Genomic DNA, 12,371 nt, shown 5'->3' with positions numbered 1-12,371 from the left:
TGTGCATATATGATGTGGGTATAAGACATATCTATGTGAGAAAGCACGTGTGCTCTGAGAAGGGGAACTCCAGAGCATTTTATATGGATTTCACAGTCTCACGGCCAGTGTAGATATATGCAAATAGGTGTGTGTGTGTGCGTGTGTGTGTGTGTGTGTGCTGGGTGAGCAGGGGATAAATGTGTGCTATACTCCTGCATCTCTAGGTGGTGCATCTACGTACCCAATTCACTCCCATCTCTGTAACCTAGCAGACAGGATGGCAGAGTTTCTGCAGGCAGGCTTTCCTGCAACTCTGGATGCACTTGGTGGTGGGGGTCTGGGGAATAGCCACGGGGTCACTCTGGGCTTGGGGGTCCCTCCTGGCCAGCTCTGCCCTCTGCATCCTTGGATGTTCCCTCCCCAGGTTCGCCCTCATTGTCGGCCTCGGCCAGTTCCTCAGGCATTGGCCACTCCCGAGTCTGCCACTCCAGCCGCTCGACGCGATAGGCGATCTTGAGTGCACTGGACTCCAGCTCAGCCAGGAGTCGCGCGAACTTGGTCTGCAGATCATCGAGTTGCTGGTTGAGGCCTCGCAGCCGGGCCTCCGTGGCCTCCTGTAGGGCGATCTCAGCTGCCTCGGCATTTACGTCCAACTTGTTCATTTTGAGAAGGATCTCACGGCCCTTTTCCTCCATGACGGCCTGGGCCTGTGGATACTCGCTCAACACTTCCTGCAGGTCCTCCTTGCTCAGGCAGAACAGATCCGAATAACCTAGACTCTTGATGTTGGCTGTACGGCGGTTCCCAGACATGTTCCCTGTGGCCATGGGCAGACATGTGGGAGGATAGTCAGGGTGGGCGTGAGGGGGCATTTCCCTCCTGAACCAGGACCCCCACCTCCACATTTGTGCTTCTGAGCCTCTCTTCCTGCCTCATTAATTCTTTCATCCAGTAAAGTACTGCGTAGGGACTGGGCCCTGTGCTGGGTGGGTATCAGTGACCTGCCTCCAAGAGTTCACAGTCTAGAGGACTTAGACATTTAAGGGGATAGTTATGTAACAGTACAGCCAATGCAGCGTAGATGTGCATCTGGTACTGTGGGAAGACAGGCAAAGAGCCCCTGACAAGCTGTAAGGCAGAGAATTTAGGGAAGCCCGGAGGAACTGATGCCTGGACTGAGTAGGAGGTAACTAGGGGAGGGGTGGGGAGGGCAGCTAGGCAGAGGGAGGAACGTGAGCGGAGGGATGGACTTAGGAAAGGGTTAGGTGGTTACAGAATACAGTAAGCAGTCCAGGGAGGCTGAAGGTCAGGGTGTGAGGAGAGTAGGAGAGATGGAGAGAGCCAGGTCATGCTGGTCTCGTAGCCCTGGCAAGGAGTCCAGACCTTATGTTGAGGACAGTGAGAAACTATTGAAATATTTTAAGCAGGAGAACTGTATGGTGTCATCTGCATTTTAGAAAGATGTTGGTGGGTGGTGGGTGGGAAGGTAGGTTCGTCTGAATGCTGCAACGTCTCAGAGGTAGAAGGACCTTAGAAGGGGCAAGGGAACTACCGTTTGTTGAACTCTTGCTATGCGCCAGGCATTGCACTGGTTGCCTCACTCATAGCCCATTTAATCCTCCCAAATAACTCTCTGGGTTTTTTATATCATCCCTCTTTTGGGTAGGTGAGGAAACTGAGGCCTAAAAGAGGGAAGTGACTTGTCCAAAGTCAGGTAAACAGTGGCCAACGACATACAAGATGTGGGTCTTGAGGGGGTCCTTGGAGGAAGATGTGAGGCATTTAGGACAACTGGAGAGTGGGATCCCCAGACCGAGAGCACATCCAGTGCTCTCACCCCCTTTTCAGTCTTTCCCATCTCCTGTGGCCTCAGTGTCTTTACCTGTGATTAGGTATAACAACTCCTACTGCACGGGCTGATAAGAGGAACAAATGAGCCAGTGTGCAGTACCTGGCCTGGACTGGAGTTGATGCAGTAAATAGGAATTCCTTCCTTCTACCTTCCTTTCCACTTGGCTATGAGAAATTTGTTTCTTGTACTGACCCCAGGAGTGTATACTTATTACCTGTGTGACCTTAGACAAGTTCCCCAAACTCTCTGTGCTCTAATTTCCTTACCTTTAAAATGGGGATAATAGTAGCTACTTTATAGAGCTGCTGTGAGAATTTGATGAGTTGGTACATGCTGAGAACTTTGAACAAGGCATGTAGTAAGCATGCAATAAATATTAGCCATTATTATTATTATTATTATTATTATTATTATTGATTGTTATTATCTCTGCACTTTCCACTGATCTGTTGGTGCCTTGGGTGGCTATCCACAGAGCAGGTCTACTCTGTCTTCCAAGGACCCACCCTGCTCATTGACCTTGGTTCAGCCTCTTCTCAGGGAACAGACCCTCCTTGTCCTGCTTCTCTCTTGAGCCCTCTAGTGACTCAGGCAAGGGCCAGGTGTCCTTAATCTGTAGGCTCTGAAGTACCACCTGGTCTCAGCACGGGGTTCTGCTGTCCCCATTCCGCTCCCCTAGCCCTGTCTCCGGAACGAATGATGGCGTACCCACCTTTGATGTTGATGATGCTGATCTCCCCAAAGTAGAGCCCTGCACCAAGCACAGCATACTGAGTGACACCATCATCGGCTACCACAGCCAGCTGACCCTCTCGGATGATGTACATCTCTCGGCCGATGTCCCCCTTGCGGCAGACATATTCGCCTGGTGAGTAGGTTTGGGGCTGCAGCTTCAGCACCAGCTCCTCCAGCAGGCTGGCCTCACAGTTCTGGAAGATCTGCACCCTGCTCAGAGTAGGCAGGTGTACAGACACGGCCACTTCTGCCCGCAACTGCTCGGGCAAGTGCTGTAAGATGGCTACCTCATTGGTCATCTTCTTGTTGATCTGCAGGTGCTGGTACCTGGGGGCAAGGTACATCATCAGTCCTCCCCAGCCCGCTACATGCCTCCCGCTACGTCTTCCATCAGGGCTCTCAGCTCAGCCTCAGCCCAGAACCCAACCACACTGAGTTCTCACAGGGGTCATGGGAATACTTGACAGTTGGTTGATAAACATCTTTAATGCACTATCTGCTGGTCAGAGATATGTTTTGACAGCTTCTCCCTCACCCAGGGCCTGGAAGCCTCCACCAGTGAAGAGTGACTAGGATACCCTTCAGCTCTTGTCAGGCTCTACTCACCCACCATTCAGTGATGTCTTGTACCGTATCACCGATATCTACTTCAGTCACCAAGCCCCATCTTCTTTAGCGATCCTCTGCTCTAGGTCCCCAACTTGGTGACACTTCCCTTTGTTCAGCCTACAGTATGGACTCCACGACATAGTCAACCATCTTGTTGGTGGCCATCCCCTGAGAAGTATTGCTTTTCCCTCTTACCTCTTCCAGGACCTTCTGAGTCCTACCAGGTGGTGGCAGTTCCCATTCCCTGGGTTCTGGGTTATCCTTCCTTGTGTATGAATTCCTCTCCCTGTCAATCTTTTACCCAACCCCTCGCTCTAAGTCCATATCCAATTAGTGGAGGAAATCCTTTTCCAAGTCCCACGCAGTGAACCCTCCAATGAGCCACATCCTGAATGCCCTGCCTGACCCACCAGGCGATAAGAACCCAGCCACCCTCCTCAGATTCTATCCAGTACACCTCTCGCTGTCCTGGTCTGGAACCCCAGCATCCTCACCAGTCAGTGACTCGCCGCTCCAGCCTGCGGTTGACGTGATGCAGCTTCATGTATTTCTTCACCAGGGCGTGGTCTGGGTAGAAGGCTGCATCTGCAGTGTTCATGTTGTAGATGACAGAGCTCATGCTACCCATGATGGTGGCGAAACCCATGACGGCCAGTAGGAAGTCTCCCACCATGAAGAGGTACTCCTCCTCCCGGTCTGGCAGCGGCGTATCGCCCACGGTGGTCAGGATCAGCGTGGAGAAGTAAAAGCTATAGAGGTACTGGCGCCGCAGCTGCTCAAAGCCAGGCTGCGCGGGGTCGGGGTACACCCAGGCGTCACGCCCGAAGCCCAGGTACCGGGACAGGGCAAAGTATAGGCAGCTGTTCCAGTGGATGACAACAAAAACGTAAAGCATCAGCTTGGCGATGCGGAAGGCATTCGGGTAAACTGTGCGGGTCTCCATGCGGTCAAAGGCCTCAAAGAGGCGGGGCACCCGCAGAAAGCGGTTCAGCCTCAGCGTGGGTGTGTGCGGACCCAGACTCACGTAGGCCACTTCCGTGGGTAACAGGGAAACCAGGTCCAAGAAGAAGCTCCAGGTGCGAACGTAGCGACTCGAGATCCTACCCTTGTCCACCACCAGTATGCCCTGTTCCAAGAATCCTGGTGGGGGGAGTGGGGGCCGCCGTGGGTGGTGTCAGATATGGGGTGGAGTCAGGGCACCCGCCTGCTCCAGAAATGAGGTTGAGGGTGGGCAGGCCAGGGCAGGCCAGGGAGACAGTTACCGGGGACAGGGTGGGGCCCGGCTTAACCCTGCTCCAGGGTTTCTGGGGTGAGCACAGGGATACCGTAAACATAGAGGCATGTGAAAGTGCTGTCAGGGAGGGGCTCACTTTCTTGTTACTAAGAGGCTCTCTTTAGGAAGGGAACATGGAAAGAAACGTCAGTCCTGAGACTCACTGACCCGTGTGAAAGCGCACCACGATGTCCAGTAGGTAGAGCAGGTCACTCGTGCAGTCCAGTACTAACCAGGCCGCCAGATAATAGCGCTGCAAGTCGGGGAAGCAGGCTCTGCGTGGCAGGGACAGAAAGGAGTGGCTTCAGGGCGCCCTCTGTGTGCTAGGTGTTCTCCCGCAGCCGCTGGGCATTAAGCGCTGGGCTCCCGTATGGACGCCGCCCCTACACCAGCCCCGTGCAAGGGACCCGCCCCTCTCCTGGGCCTCACTCTTTAGCCCTGGTCTCTGCTTAAGGCCCTTCCCATAGCGCCAAACCTGCACACGATGATGATGAGGTTATACATTACTGGGAAGGCCATAGTGTTCAGCCACCAGTAGTAGTAATCCCCAGATGGGTCCAGGACCGGCAGCCACTTCCTGTGGGCAAGAGGGGAAGTTGTGCTTCATCTATTCACCGTTCAGTGCTGCGGCTGTGACTGGGAGCAGCAAAGAAGGACTAGGTTCCATCTAGTGAGGCAGACAGATCTTACACAGGGGACCAGGATCTCTCACCTGGCCTCGGGTGGGGCAGAACCGCTGGACTCTGTCGTCTTCATTTTGCTGTCCTGGCTCATGGTTCTGTGGCCTGGTGCCTGGGTGTAAGATATCCAGGGCCTCTGCCTGCAGGTGGCTTCAGGAGGTGGGGGTAGTGCCAAGCTGCCCTTGGCCTCCAGCTGCGATTCCTCCATCTTTGGCTTCTGAAGCTCTTAGCAACACAACCAGGGCCAGCTGCTACTGAAGGGGTGGAGGCAGTGTGGCTCCAGCGCTCCGCCCCGTCTCCTAGGGCCTGGGCTTACACCTGCCCGACTAAACATCTCTAATGGGGTCCCTGGAGATGGTGGAGGTGCATGCCTCAGACGTTAAGGCTACGCCTCGTCTCCCTCCGCCTTCCTCAAGGTTGAACTACACAGGGGCCCTCTAGTCAGAAGACCTGCGTGCCAGTGTAGGCTCAGAAATTCATTCTGTTTTACCCTGTGCAATTTCCCTGCTCGCACCTCATTTTTTATTCATTGAACAACTATTCACTGAATGGCTCATTTGTGTCAGGTGCTGAACTAGTCTCCAGGGACAAAGAATGCCTGTCACATCACATATGAGCTCTCTTTCCATTACCTGCACCCTATCTACTTCCTTCCTGCTGGATGAGTGTGATGGGGGCCATCCTGTGGCATTTTTGCCCTCATTCCCTTTTTGTTACCTCTCATGCCTGATCTCACCCGTTATTTCATGTGTTTTCTAGATCCTCAGCCTCTTTCAGTTTTCCCTTTCTGTGAACATGCTTAAACCTCCCATACCAGAACAAACAAAAAAATCCTAAAAATTCTCCCTCAACTGGATGTCCCTTTCACTACTATCATCTTTCTCAGTCAACAAGTCATAACCAGAACACCTGCTATGTGCCAGGCCAATATTGTGCTAAGTATTGGGGATAAAAGATGAATGAAACACATTCCTTGCCCTCCAGAAACTCACAGTCTGGTAGAGGGGAAGAATCACGTAGATAGGCAATTACACATCAGTCTGATGGGTACTCTGTTAGGTGGGTACACAGAGGGTTGTTACAGTACATAGAAAGGGTCCTAATTGAGACTGGGTTCTGTAGGATGAATAGGAGTTAGTCAAGTATAAGGTGGAAGAGTGAAGATCACTCAGGCAAAGTGTATAGAGTATGCAAAGGCATAGAGATTTCAAAAAGCATGGGTGACTGGGGGAACATCACTTGGTTTTTGTAGTGAACCTGAGAAACTAGTGGTAAAAGATGAGGCTGAATGGTGGACAGAGGACAGCTCAGGGAGAGCTTTGTTAGTCATGTTATACAGCTAGGATTTTATCTAAATGCAATGAAGAACTCATGAAATGTTTTGCACAGTTAAGTGATATGGCTAGATTTGTGTTTTCAGAGAGTTTCTTGGAAGGAACAGCTATAGTTTCCAACATTATTTTATTTTTTTGAAATCCTCTTTTCCCATGGCTTCTATTGATACCATAATGTCTTGGTTTTCTGCTTATTTCTTCTTAGTCTCTTTCATAAGCCCCTGTGTCCACCCCTCCTGTTCTGGTGTTTTTTTGGACTCTGTCCTAGGCCTTCCTCTCTTTCCATTCCCCCAACTCTCTCTGGTCAATCTTGGTCACCCACAGGATCTCCTTTTGCATCTAATGTCTCGCAAGAACTCTCTTTGAGCTCCAGACCTATCTATACCACTAATTGCTGTCTGGATGTCCCCAAGCAGATATTCCACAGTCACCTTCAGCCCATTAGCTCCATAATTGAGCTCATTTTCTTCCCCCATCTGCTCTTTCTCTTATAATCCCTATCTCTGGCCTATCAGCCAAAATACCTAGCCCCAGTATTTATTATTATTACTATTGTATAACATTGTGGCAGTTTTAAAAAATAGTCACAAATTCTTTGATGCTCCTTCCTTGTGGCTGTTCAGTCAATAGAGTATAGCAGGAATGATGTTGTGTGACTTCTGAGACCAGCTCGTAAAAGTCCATGCAGCTTCCTTCTGGTTTTCTTTGAACACTCACTGTCTGGAAGCTCCCTCTCAGGATGCTCCCTTTTGGAACCTAGCTGCCACGTTGTGAGAAGCCCAAGCCGCAGAAGCAGTCAGGCGTCTGTACTTTGTTTGACAGTCCCAGCTCAAGCATCAGACATGTGAGTGAAGAATCCTCCAGATGATTCCAGCCACCAGCCTCAAGTCACCCCCCACACGTTTGAACTTTCTAGATGAGGTCCCAGACATCAGGGAACAGAGACAAGCCCTATTCCTGCCACGTCTTGTTCAAATTCCCAGAATCTGTGAGCATAAAAAAATGGCTGTTTTTTTTACACTATTAAGTTTGGGATGATTTGTTACACAGCATAGTAACCAGAACATACATATAGAAAAGTACATATTTCCTAAGTACACAGCTTGATGAATTTCACAAAGTGAACACAGTCATGAACCAGCACTCACTTCAAGAGCCCCACTGTGTCCTCTTCCAGTCAACGCTTTTCCAAGGGTAATCACTATCCTGGCTCTCAATCCTGTAGTTTAGTTTTGCCTGTGTTTGACTTCTATAAACTAAGCATCAGTTTTTAATCCTTCCTCTTATTTTCCTTTCATATTCATCCAGTCATCAAGCCCTGGTGACCTAATAACCACATATCCATTTCTCTACATCCTTCCTATTCTAATTTGGGCCTTATCAATCTGATCATAAAATTCTTTATAGTTCTCTATTATCCCAAGGATAAAAATCTAAACTCCTTAACACAGCCTGCAAAGCTCTCTGGTACCTGACCTCTGTTTGTGTCTTCAGCCTCATCTCACAGTGTTTCCTCTGCATGTTCCCTAGGCTCCAGACAAGCTGTACTGATTATAGTTTCCAGAGTACCTCCCACATGTTGTCCATTCTTTCTCACCTTGTTATGTGCTGATCCTTTGGGCTGAAACTTCCATTTCTTTTTCTTTTTAAATACTTTTCCTTTTGAACTAATTTTAGGCTTACAGAAAAGTTGCAGAAATCGTATAAAAGTCCTTGTAAACTCCTTACCCATGTTCCCTTGTTATCATCTATATAACTAGAGCACAGTGATAAAAACCGGGGAATTAACATCGATACAATACTTGCAACTAAACTGCAGACCTTATCTGAAACTTCCATTTCTCAATCTTACTCTTGCGTGTTTCTCAAGACTGCTCAGACATCATCTCCTCCTGGACGGCTTCCCTAGGCCCCTTCGCTCTTCTTTCCCCTCATCTTCTAAACACACATAACACGCTAAGTGCTGCTCCTCGATGGCAATTACACTACGTTGCAATTGTCTACCAATAAGGGCTGAGGTCCTGGAGGGCTGAGACTGGTTTTAATTGATCTGGAATCCTGCCTGACAAAGAGGACCTTACTCCATGTTCCTTGGGTTGACTGAAAACGATAGTGCCCAAGGGATCACGCGGCAGCAGGTGTTGGCGAGCCAACGAGGGGCGGTCATCGCCCGGGTACTATCCAAGCCGTTCGTGCAGATGGTGCAAGAAAGGAACTAGACCTCTCGCGGTCAGCCCTCTCTAGGGCTCTGCTTTTCCACAGGCCCCGCCCACCTACCGACTCCTCCCCTCAGGCCTACCCTCTTGTTATCTCCGCCCTTTCCACGCCCCCTCTTCCACTGTCAGCACCGCCAAGATCCGTGACCCCGCCCCTATCACGTTAGTCTCTCTTTCAGCCGGATCTCTGTCCTAAGCCCCGCCCTCCGGTCTTTCCCTGCCTCTTTAAGTCGCGTCGCTCTTTAGGCCCCTCCTTCTGCCCTCCGGTTCGACCTTTCTTCCTCAGGCTCCGCCCCCGCCCCACGGGCCTCCGCCTCCCCAGAGGTCTTCCCCTATGACACGCCAGAGTCCTTCAGAAGGGCGGGGTTTGCAAGGCGAGGGGGCGGAACCTGGGGGAAGAGGCGGTACTCCTTGCTTGGAATGCCGTCGGCGACCCCGCCCCTGCGCTCTGCCGTTGCCAGGAAACAAGCATCGACGCTCTGGCTCTGGCCGGGCCCAGCCAATGAGCTGGCACGCCGCTGCCCAGCGGTGCGTCGCTGGGCGGTTACGTGTGGTGCGCGGGGGCGCGGGTTGCGTGTGGCGCGGGGCGGGGCGCGGCTGGTGCGCCTGAGGAGCGATGGCGGCCTGAACTCACCTAGCACCGCGGTGGCGATCGGGCCTGGTCAGGGTCGGAGTTCTGTGACTGAACAGTAAGTGAGGGCCGGAGGGCGTGTGAGAGGGGATGAGGGGCTGGGGAATGACGGCACTGGGTTTGGTGACTGTCCTGGTTGTGAGGGGACAGGGTGAGGGGCTGGCATGTGGTGAGGGGCCAGGTGTGAGTGTCTAAGGTAGGGGAGCAGGGCGAGAGCCTCGGGGTGAGTGGGCAAGTAAGGAGCTGGGTTGTATGAGGGGCCGGGATGCCTTCTGAGGGGCCAAGTGGAAGGGACTTGTGAACACGATTTACTGAGCAGCTGGGGCTCCTGTGGGCAGGCGTGAGGGACAACCCTGGGACCAGAGTGAGGGGCTGAGGCCTGTGCGGGGAGCGGGAATGGACAGGGCGAAGGCGGGAGCATGCGGGCTGGTGGTGAATCGGGAGGGAGTTGAGCGCAGGGCATGGGGGAAGGAATGAGGGTTGTGAGACTTGGATAAAGGTGAGAGGTCGGTCCTGAATGGAGTGTCCTGCCCAGTGAGAGCAGTAGTTTTAGACTGAGTAGGACAGCTTGGGCGGAAGTGTTGTGCTCTTGGCTCTTCTGCTTCATGGGCTCTACATATTTTGGAGGATCAAAAGATGAAAGCGTCGTGGGCAGTAGTAACAATGATAATGGAAATCATTTTTTAGGCTTACTCTTCAACAGAGTCATCATTGGAATCCCTCGTTCCCTCAAGTTCCTCCTTGGGACTGCAGACTTGAAGATGGTCCCTCTCATGGAGATTTTTTGGCTATGACCGCCTATGTTTGTTGTCTCTCCACCTGCTTCTGGGCAACCGTACTCCACCGCTGCTCCTTACCTGTGCTGAGCTGTGGGGCTTTGACCGTTGCCATCTGTATTGGACTAACCACTTAACAGCTGCTAATTCTACTTTCATGGAAATCATATGGTTTGTTACATACAACGCTGTATTTAGACTCCCAAACAGGATGGCTTTGCTTTCATTTTCTTACAGTTAAATTAAAAAAAAAAAAAAGCGAATTTATGTGCAATAAACTACTCATATTTAAAATGTACATGTTTGATGAGTTCTGACATATGTTTACATCTGTGAAACCATCACCACTTTCAAGATACTGAACATTTCTCCCACCCCCAAAAGTTTTCTCCTGTCCCTTTGCAGTTCATTCCTCGCCCCACGACATGTTATTGGGTTCACTTTATTAGCATTTTGCAGGTCCCCTTTTCCCTGCCAACCCATATGCACATGGAAATTTTGAGTGTTCTAGAAAGCTGGGTCGGCACTCAGATAATGGCTCCTTTCACACCACTAAAATTTCCTCTCTAGTGACAGCCTGCCACAGAGCAGATACCTCCCCCCACCTCAGGAAGAGGTAGACCTTCCCTATCCAGACCATTCTTTGGGAATTAGGGGCAGCCCAAGTCCCCATTCTGTTCTAGAGTCTGAGCCTCAGAACCAACTGTTCTGTCCTGTGGTGTGTTTTCATTGCTTCTCTCTGGAGGCTGAACAGGTTTTCATGCTGGTGGAACCCTCGGCAATCTGCCCAGATGGTCAGAACCCTACAGAACTTACATGTATAATGAAAGAGTTCAGAACAATGATTCCTGAACACTGGGCCAAGGACAGTGCCAGTCCGTGATAAAGTTTTTATCTATTCAAGGTGGAAGGAGAGAAAGACAACATATGGAACACGAGTTTTCCATAAAGATAAATTTATTCTTAAATTATCTTTCCTATTCTTTTGGTATTAAAGTGCTCTCTCACTGGTAAAGTAATGGTGGCAGCGGATGATGGGTTTTAAAAAACTGATCTATTTGCCAAAATAAAAAGTAACAATCCTATTTTAAAAGTTTTAAAATCTATTTCTACTGGTTCATGAAATCCAGGAATTCAGGGTGATGATAGTGTGGCTGCTGAATTATGTTGAGGAAGCATGCATTTATACAGTAGAATTACTGTCTGACATCTAAATTGCATTCATGCATTACATAGCGAAGTCAGATTTTACTGGAATTACATAGATTCCTTGTGAAGTAATGCAAGGGCAGGAATTCTGATTTTATAGATGGAGAATCAAATCGAAGAGCCAGAGACCACATAGTGATAAAGTGGCAAAGCTGGACCCAAAATTTGGTCTCAAGAGAGTGACAGTGACTTGGGAAAAAAAAATTTGTAACAGAGAGTGAAGGTGATGTGGAGTAAAAAGCATGTGATGTACAGGAAGGGTTGTGATGACATGGAGGACGTTATCCTGGCAAAAAAGTCTTTTCTATGATTTGTAATTGCTCTGTTTCCAAAAGAGGTTAAAGAGACTTTGAGGGTGACATGGGTTTGAAGGTTTTGTTTAATAATGGGGCAAAAACAGGAACAGGTGTACATAATACCTGGATCACATTGTGATAGTGATAGGTGAGTCAAGTCACATGTCCGAGGGTTCTTAGGGACTGTCCAAATTCTTGGTTGTTCTGGAGAAAGCACTGGGTTTCGTAAGCTTCCTATTTGCTATACTGAACTCTTTTGTTGAATAATAGTGCATTAAGTATAATGGATTTTGCTTTATGATATATATAGCTGAGTGGTAGATCTGAGGAGATGAAACATAGATGAGGATGATGATGTAGAGATAGAAACATGCTTGGGGCTCTGTGTGTAACCATTTATTCCACATCTGCTATGTGCCAGGCACTCTGCTAAGTGCTGGGAGGACAAATTCATTCATTCATATAGTAATTCATTTATTCATTCAGCAAATACTTCAGCATATAGTCTGCCCTTGTGATGCTCACATTTTATGAGATAACAAGATAAGATGTGGTCCTGTGAAGTCTCAAGGAATTTTCAATCTGGTTGGGAGAGATGGACACATGGAAAGATAATTTCAGTTGAGAGAGAGAATGTGAAATATGAAAGTATATCATAACGAGGTGATTACTTGTCTGTATCTAGTCTCAGTCTCTCTCTATGTTCCAGTCATATTTACTCAGTGATCTATGGTATATCTCCACAGGTATCGCAGTTAACGTGTCCAAAACAGAACTC

General features: G+C 49.5%; 2 protein-coding genes across 9 annotated transcripts in view; one reads left to right on the top strand and one right to left on the bottom strand.

Annotated features, from left to right (window-relative positions):
• Nucleotides 1–338: 338 nt before the first annotated feature.
• CNGA4 (cyclic nucleotide gated channel subunit alpha 4) lies at nt 339–5,225 on the bottom strand. The gene is made up of 6 exons (XM_036862622.1): nt 5,164–5,225; nt 4,927–5,028; nt 4,620–4,726; nt 3,673–4,318; nt 2,547–2,896; nt 339–799 (listed from the first exon to the last, which is right to left on the bottom strand). The coding sequence occupies exons 1-6, from the start codon at nt 5,223–5,225 to the stop codon at nt 339–341; spliced, it is 1,728 nt and encodes a 575-aa protein (XP_036718517.1).
• A 4,039-nt stretch (nt 5,226–9,264) lies between these two features.
• FAM160A2 (family with sequence similarity 160 member A2) overlaps nt 9,265–12,371 on the top strand; it is a 29,783-nt gene continuing 26,676 nt past the window's right edge. For all 8 annotated transcript variants that reach the window (XM_036860622.1, XM_036860621.1, XM_036860623.1 and 5 more), the window contains exon 1: nt 9,265–9,370. The gene's annotated coding sequence lies outside the window, so the exon portion shown is untranslated. The remainder of the gene's footprint in view (nt 9,371–12,371) is intronic.

The sequence above is a fragment of the Balaenoptera musculus genome, chromosome 8, assembly GCF_009873245.2.
Source record: "Balaenoptera musculus isolate JJ_BM4_2016_0621 chromosome 8, mBalMus1.pri.v3, whole genome shotgun sequence".
Classification (NCBI taxonomy): domain Eukaryota; kingdom Metazoa; phylum Chordata; class Mammalia; order Artiodactyla; family Balaenopteridae; genus Balaenoptera; species Balaenoptera musculus.
This window is presented reverse-complemented; position numbering and strand designations above follow the sequence as displayed.

What these genes read in the sequence shown, in the direction of transcription:
- CNGA4 (XM_036862622.1), bottom strand. Translation starts at nt 5,225, where the DNA reads ATGAGCCAGGACAGCAAAATGAAGACGACAGAGTCCAGCGGTTCTGCC. An exon ending in CGTGGTGCGCTTTCACACGG is followed by an intron (nt 4,319 to 4,619) that starts GTCAGTGAGTCT and finishes TCCCCCCACCAG; the next exon opens with GATTCTTGGAACAGGGCATA. An exon ending in CAGCATCATCAACATCAAAG is followed by an intron (nt 800 to 2,546) that starts GTGGGTACGCCA and finishes CCATGGCCACAG; the next exon opens with GGAACATGTCTGGGAACCGC.